Raw genomic sequence first — 7,989 nt, 5'->3', positions numbered from 1 at the left:
GAGGGCTGCTGGGAGCAGGGGGTGGGGCTTGTTGCATGTGCCCGCCCCCTGGGCTCTTTACTGCCTGAGCTCCGCTCCTGTGCGCTCCTGCAGGAAATGACCCCTGGATAAAATTACAAAGCCTGCTATTAAAAAAATGATGTTGTGGGGTGCGGGCAGAGCTTTCTGTGAGCGCGATGGTTAGGGAGAGCTCTGAAGAGCAGGGGTGGGGTGGGGGGGTTTGAGTGCTGGGTAAACCGGTCCTTTTCAAAGCCACAGATTTACCCTAAGCTGATTGCTTGGCATCTAAAGGGCGCTTCTTGGCAAATCCAGAGCGGTTGCTCAAATTGCTCTGGACAGCCACTCCAGTTTGCCTGCCTCCGGGGCCAATGCGGAAGCCAGTGTGAGAGATAAATAAAGGACGGCATTGTGAAAACAAGCAGCGGCAACCCAGCAGCTTAGAGTGTTCGACCAGGACTGGGCAAAAGGGGTGGAAATCCATACGTTGAGCTGTAAAGTCCTTAGGTAGGTAGGTGGCTTTCCTTTCCTCTTCTTGGTGCACCCCACATGAAAGAAAGAAAGAAAGAAAGAAAGAAAGAAAGAAAGAAAGAAAGAAAGAAAGAAAGAAAGCAGCAAAGCCAGGACTTTACTATTTGACACAGAGCTTAATGTGTGGCTGCGCAGAACATATTCCCAAGTTCATGTTCTTCCCATCAAAGAATCCTGTTTGGCCCATTCCTTTCTGGGTTGAAGGGACCAAGCTTTTCAGGTTAGGGACCTTTCAGGTAATGTTGAAGGGACCAAGCTTCTAGGTGTCCTTCTAGGAGTTTGGCACTTCTGATTTAATTTCTGGCTTCCACAAACTACTGGTTCCCATCTCCCTGCTTGTGGGATGGGTTTATCCACACTGAACAAAACAAAAGTCCAGTGGCACCTTAAAGACTGTCAACATTCCAGTATGACCTTTTGTGAGACAGAACTCGCTTCTTCAGATACAATAGGGAGAAAGAAACGCGCTCACCTCGTTTTTACAGAAAATTGCAGTAGGTGAGGGACCCTCATTATGCTCAACTCTCTGTAAAAATAAGGTGTGGGTATGTGTGTTTCTTCAAAAGAATTATTTCCTTCAAAAACAAAATAAAATGGGAGGGACCTCAAAATCCAGCAACTAATTAAGAAAGGGGTGGGGGAGTATATGTAGAAACAGAAACATGACAACAGTGATTGCAGGTCAACACATTAGCTTCTAGAAAAGCTTTCCAAATATCTAAATCTAAGTCTTGTTGTCTGTATGCCACGTGTTCAGATATTAAGTTGTAAGGTTGTAAGGTCCTCGGTCCATTGATTTACATAAGGCAAATGAGTTTCTTCCTTCCCATTGTACCTAAAGAAGTGAGCTGGCTCACAACCAGTGGGGTGCAGTGGTCAAGAGACTCAGACTAGTATCTGGAAAACCCAAGTTCGACTCCCCGCTCGTGCTGTGGAAGCTTTCTTGGGCCAGCCACAGTCTCTCGGCCTAACCTACCTCACAGGGTTGTTGTGAGGATAAAATGGCGGAGAGGAAAAGGATGTAAGCCCCGAATTAAATACATAAATGGAGTTAGTCTGTAAGATGCCACTGGGACTCGTGTTTTGTTTTGCTGTAATAGGTATCACAGCTACTCCACTGGAAATACCTACACCGCATCGCAGAAGGAATTGGGTAGGTTGCAAGAAAACAGTCTGTAGTGAGGTAGCTCAGAGGTGTAAAAGTCTGTCTTTCTGGGTAAAACCAGAGAATGCAGAGTTGATCTCCCCCCCCCCCCAACCACCGCAAACCTCCTGGGTGCCTTCAGTCGAGAAGAAGAACCTTCCTTAGCTGCACACGACTTCTCTGCCTGAGTCATACATTTCCACGGAGTTCGCAGTGGTCGCCCCAGGGGACTTTGGGCCGCATCCCCCAGACGCAGAACGGAGGCTTCAGCCGCCTCCGTGGTCTTTTAATTCATCTCAATTTGAGCGATTTACCAGTTCGGCAGTGAGTCACCCGGGCCCAAATTAACATGATCGAATGTCAGAGCCTGGCCAAGTGCGCTTCCTTCCTCTCCGCACTGCAGCAGGGGGGGCCCGTTTGGGTTCCGGAACGTTCCCTGCCCCGCTGGCATCTTGCATAACCTCCCTCTAACGGCTTGAAGCTTGCCACAAGGGAGGGATGATTTGAAGGAAGGTGAGCCAACAGCACTCTGAAAAAATGAGTCATCGTGCACGCTCTCTGCGAAGCACCTTGGTGCGTGTGCGTCTTGATCTTGGAAAGCAGCTGCAGCCGCTTCCTTGGGATTATTTCTTCTGGGAATATCCTTCTTTTCTGTCTTTTAACTCTTGGCCTTTTTCCCAAGCAAGGAGATCTGGCCCTTCCCATGTTAAGGCCCAACGGCAAAGCTGCAGTTCAGGGGTCTTTATTGCCCTGTCGGTATAAAAACAAAGAACGTGGCACAAAACGAAGAACATGGTCCATGTCATCCTTTTTGTTAGGACCAACCAAAATGAAAAGCCAGTGCAGTGTTCCCTCTAAGCCGAGTTAGGGTGAGCTAGCTCACAGTTTTTTAGCCTCCAGCTCACACATTTTTGTCTTAGCTCAGGAAGGATGGCTCCAGAGCAGCGTCCCCTCTAAGCTAAGTTAGGGTGAGCTAGCTCACCGTTTTTTTAGCCTCCGGCTCACACATTTTTGTCTTCGCTCAGGAAGGATGGCTCCAGAGCAGTGTTCCCTCTAAGCTGAGTTAGTGTGAGCTAGCTCACCATTTTTTAGCCTCCAGCTAAAAAATTTTTTGCTCAGGAAGGATGGCTGAGGAAGGATGGCTCCAGAGCAAACTAATTTAGGCAGTAGCCGAATCGCTCGCTCACAACTTTACCGCCAGTAGCTCACAAAGTAGAATTTTGGCTCACAAGACTCCACGGCTTAGAGGGAGCATTGGAATGTCATGGTTTGGGTGTCGGACCGGGATCTGAGAGACCCAGGTTCAAATCCCCACTCTGCCCCATGCTCACACGTCTGCTTTGTGAGCGACTGGCATTAAAGTTGCGAGCAAGCAATTTGGCTGCTGCATAAATCAGTTTGCTTCCTTCCTGAGCAAAGACAAAAATCTGAGAACTGTGAGCTAGCTCACGCTGACTCAGCTGAGAGGGAACACTGGTTGCAATGCTCCCTGTAAGCTGTGGAGTCTTGTGAGCAAAAATTCTACTTTGCGAGCTCCTGGCATTAAAGTTGTGAGCGAGTGATTTGGCTGCTGCATAAATTAGTTAGCCCTGGAGCCATCCTTTCTGAGCTGAGACGAAATGTGTGAACCGGAGGCTAAAAAACTGTGAGCTAACTCACACTGACTCATCTTAGAGGGAACACTGGAGGTGGTCTGCCATCGCCTTCCTCAGCCGTCTCCCATCCAAGAATCATCCCTGCTTAGCTTCTGTGATTTGACACGATCGGGCTGCGCCACGCCACTTTCCCTCTCTGTGTTGTCAATAATGGTAATAGGAACAGTGATTAACTTGTCTCTTTTAACAGTAAGCTGCTGATGAAACAACACTGCTGTATAGTCTGTTTGCCTTCTGAATTTGACAGAGGAGAAGTGAGACGGAGCGGCACCAGTGTCCCCTCTAAGCTGAGTTAGTGTGAGCTGGCTCACAGTTTTTTAGTCTCCAGCTCACACAACTTTACCTTAGCTCAGGAAGGAGGGCTCCAGAGCAAACGAATTGATGCAGCAGCCAAATGGCTCGCTCACAACTTTAATGCCAGCAGCTCACAAAGTAGAATTCCTGCTCACAAGACTCCACAGCTTAGAGGAAACATTGAGCGGCACGAGGATTCCCTTTAGGACAGCCGGTGGAGTCGTGGTCATGGCAAGATTTGAGCAGGGAGCTTCCCAGCTTGTTTTCTCATCTTCTTTGCCGCTCCGGCGTTCGGCTTCGTGCATCTGTGAACTTTTGTTTTGTTTTGTGATTCCAGAGAGGAATTTGACCAAGAGGAAAAGGCAAAGTTTGGGGAACTCTGCAGTGGGGAGAATGCGAAAGGCAGGGAGTGGTTTGCCCGATACGTTAGCGCTCAGGTAAGGAGAAGCATGGGGCATAGCAGCCGGGCGGTGGGGGCCACGTTTTCTGGTTTTCCTGCTTCCCATGAAACAAATGTGGGATGCCCCTGTGGGGGGATACGTGTGGGGAGAGGGCCCCAGGTTCAATCCCCGGCATCTCCAGGATCAGGTAGTAGGTGATGGGAAAGACCTCCTCCTGAGACCCTGGAGAGCAGCTGCCAGTCTGAGTAGACAAGACAGCCAGTTTGGTGTCGTGGTTACGTGCGCGGACTCTAATCTGGGAGAACCGGGTTTGAGTCCCCACTCCTCCACTTGCACCTGCTGGATGGCCTTGGGTGAGCCATCGTTCTGTCAGTGCTGTTCTTGAAAAAGAGCCATTTCTGTCAAGAGCTCTCTCAGCCCCACCGGCCTCACAGGGGAGGGGAAGAGAAAGGAATTTGTAAGCCGCTCTGAGACTCTGAGTGAAGGGCAGGGTATAAATCCAATCTCCTCCTCCTCCTCCTCCTCCTCCTCCTCTTCTTCTTCTTCTTCTTCTTCTTCTTCTTCTTCTTCTTCTTCTTCTTCTTCTTCTTCTTCTTCTTCTTCTTCTTCTTCTTCTTCTTCTTCTTCTTCTTCCTCTTCCTCTTCCTCTTCCTCTTCCTCTTCCTCTTCCTCTTCTTCTTCTTCTTCCTCTTCTTCTTCCTCTTCTTCTTCCTCTTCCTCTTCCTCCTCCTCTTCCTCCTCCTCTTCCTCCTCCTCTTCCTCCTCCTCTTCCTCCTCCTCCTCCTCCTCTTCTTCCTCTTCTTCTTCTTCAACCAAGAGTCTGATTCAGTAGAAGGCAGCTTCATGCATTCATATTGCAGAGGGTCCGTGGCTCAGTGGAAGAGCTTTTGCTTGGCATGCAGAAGGTCCCAGGTTCAGTCCCTGGTATCTCCACTTAAAAAGACCAGGCAGGAGGTGATGGGAAAGACCCTTTTCTGCCTGAGATCCTGAAGAGCCGCTGCCAGTCTGAGTAGAGAAGACTGACCTTGATGGACCCAGGGTCTGATTCGGTATCAAGCAGTTTCATGTGTACCTCTGACCATGCTTGAAGTTCCTTTACGAAAGAAAGAGTGGCCGCTCCCCCGTGTGAACTGTTCCCTCCCGTGATAGTCTTCCACATGCAGAGTTTTCCCACGCACCCACCCCTGCACGGGCAGCATTCAGACACGCAACCCTCCAACCTGCCACCCCTTCCCTACGGAGCGAATACACAGGACCTGAGATTCCTTCTTGCACTCTGTGGGGAAGTCCCTGTGGAAGAGGGGTAGCATCGTATCCTGGGCAAGGATTCTCTTGGCGGCAGTCCGGCAAGACAGTGCCTCCTGCCCTTTGTGTTTTCACAGCGCTGCAACTCCAAGTGTGTCTCGGAGCAGACCTTCTACCGGCTGGTGCAGTCGTTTGCCGTGGTCCTTTTTGAGTGAGTAACGCCAGACACGGAAACGGGGCTCGTTTGTAGCAGAACTCCAGAGAATCCTGCGGCAAGAACTGGCCCGGAGACAGAGAGACTTTGCTTTAGTTCTGGCTTTATTTCGGTTCTCTTATTTTAGCTTCTGAGATCTGGTGAGATCGGGTGAGCCCGGGCTGTCCAGGTCAAGGCAAGAGACAAGCAGAGGTGGTCGGCCTTTGCCTGCCTCTGCGTGGCAACCCCTGGCTTCCTTGGTGGTCTCCCATCCAAGTACTAACCAGGGCTGACCTTGCTTAGCTTCCAAGATTCGATGAGATTGGACCAGCCTGGGCCGCCCAGGTCAAGGCAAGAGACAAGCAGAGGAGGTTTGCCCATTGCCTGCCTCTGCGTAGCAACCCAGGGCTTCCTTGGTGGTCTCCCATCCAAGGACTAACCAGGGCTGACCTCACTTAGCTTCTGAGATCTGACAAGATTGAGCTGGGCTGGCCCATCCGGGTCAAGGCAGAGACATTCGGAGGTGGTTTGCCATTGCCTGCCTCTGCGTGGCAACCCTGGACTTCTTTGGTTGTCTCCCATCCCGCTTAGGTTCTGAGATCTGATGAGACTGGGCTAGCTTGGGCTGTTCGGGTCAGAGGACGATGGTGATGCTGTTTCATAATTTGCTGTCTCTTTTCTTCTTGTTATTCTGCATCCTTTCCCCATTCAGGTGTTACCAAATGGATGACTTCAGCCCCGCGAAGAACCTCATGACCATGTGTTTCACCTACTACTATATTGGTAAGTGACCGACCCCTCTGCCTGTTGAATGCCTCGCCTTTGTACCTAATGCAGCCGCCCTTCCCTGGTGGGTCAGGAAGAGACTTGCTTTTCCTTGGCAAAAGGGCTGTGCTTATCTCGAGGGTCTTCAGAGGAGAGAGCAGACCCTTGGAGCAGTCTCTAGGAAAAGTGCACTCAATTGCTGGCGAGACTGTCATCATTCCACCGTGTTAGAGAATACGATAGGAAACACCTCTAGCTTTTTGGAAATAATTCATTTTTGAAAAAGTCATACAAGGCCTTGGAGACTGATGAAGCATCAGAAGGGTCGTGAATTTTTAGATGCATCTTTTGACTTCCCTGTTCTAACTATCTGGTATATTTTAAAAATCTGATTCTCAATTTAAACAATGAGGACTGGAAACTTGCAGTAAAAAAAGGAATTCGGATCAGGGTTTGTATGGCATTGCTTTTTAGGAGATACGAGAATACCTCGAAAGGCAGAGGCCGTGACTTGTTGGTAGAGCATGTGGGTCAACGCAGATGATTTCAGGCTCATTCTCCAGTCGAGGGACCTCCGATCGCAGGTGTTGGGAGCAACGCTCCCTCTAAGCTGTGGAGTCTTGTGAGCAAAAAGTCTACCTTGTGAGCTACTGGCATTAAAGTTGTGAGCGAGCGATTTGGCTATTCGTTTGCTCTGGAACTGCCCTTCCTGAGCTAAGACAAAAATGAACATAAGAACATAAGAGATGCCAATGTTGGATCAAGCCAAAGGCCCATCCAGTCCAACACTCTGTATCACACAGTGGCCAAAAATACCAGGTGCCATCAGGAGGTCCACCAGTGGGGCCAGGACATTAGAAGCCCTCCCACTGTTGACCCCCCCAAGCACCAAGATGACAGAGCATCACTTGCCCCAGAGCCCCTATCTATACCTTGTGGCTAATAGCCACTGATGGACCTCTGCTCCATATGCTTATCTAATTCCCTTTTGAAGCCGTCCATGCTTGTAGCCGCCACCACTTCCTGTGGCAGTGAATTCCAAGTGTTAATCACTCTTTGGGTGAGCCAGAGGCTAAAAAAACTGTGAGCTGGCTCACATTAACTTGGCCTAGAGGGAACCCTGGTTGGGCGAGCACTTTCTCTGCCGGAGACCCTGGAGAGGTGTGGCTGCTCAGAGCAGACCACGCCGAGTCCAACGGACCCACGGCCTGCCGTCAGGCCGCCTCCCAAGTTCCAGGCTCCTCTCTCTGAGCCTTTCCGTGCCGCCGTCTTCCGACAGGCAAGCTGCAGGCCCTGCCCTCCGAGGCCAAGGAGAAACCCACCGGAAGCATCGATTCCTACCTGAAGTCTGCAAACAGCTGGCTGGCTGAGAAGAAGGACATCGCGGAGCGGCTGCTGAAGAACACCAAGTCTGAGAACATGAAAGGCTTCTTTGGGAGCTTTGAGTCCAAGCTGAAGTCTCCCATGGCCAAGAAAAACGAGTGAGTCCCGTCCCTGTGTTGCGCAGCACGTCTGGAACGGTTGAACCAGCACCTCAGACTCACTTGCACTCACCAGCGGTCATTCCTTGCAACCAGAGGCTTTACATAAGAACATAAGAGATGCCAATGTTGGATCAGGCCAATGGCCCATCCAGTCCAACACTCTGTCACACTGTGGCCAAAAACGCCAGGGGTCCTCAGGAGGTCCACCAGTAGGGACAGGACATTAGAAGCCCTCCCACTGTTGACCCCCCCCCCAGCACCAAGAATGCAGAGCATCCCT

The 7,989-nt window shown here is 50.5% G+C and overlaps 1 protein-coding gene across 1 annotated transcript in view; it reads left to right on the top strand.

The window, feature by feature from the left end:
• KIAA0513 (KIAA0513 ortholog) overlaps nucleotides 1-7,989 on the top strand; it is a 53,711-nt gene that overhangs the window by 25,672 nt on the left and 20,050 nt on the right. Inside the window, exons 3-6 of the mRNA XM_015420610.1 lie at nucleotides 3,959-4,058; nucleotides 5,405-5,478; nucleotides 6,173-6,243; nucleotides 7,505-7,706. Of these exons, the coding sequence (XP_015276096.1) occupies nucleotides 3,959-4,058; nucleotides 5,405-5,478; nucleotides 6,173-6,243; nucleotides 7,505-7,706 (447 nt within the window). The remainder of the gene's footprint in view (nucleotides 1-3,958; nucleotides 4,059-5,404; nucleotides 5,479-6,172; nucleotides 6,244-7,504; nucleotides 7,707-7,989) is intronic.

This window comes from Gekko japonicus, unplaced genomic scaffold (genome assembly GCF_001447785.1).
Source record: "Gekko japonicus isolate JY-2015 unplaced genomic scaffold, Gekko_japonicus_V1.1 scaffold908, whole genome shotgun sequence".
Classification (NCBI taxonomy): Eukaryota; Metazoa; Chordata; class Lepidosauria; order Squamata; family Gekkonidae; genus Gekko; species Gekko japonicus.
This window is presented reverse-complemented; position numbering and strand designations above follow the sequence as displayed.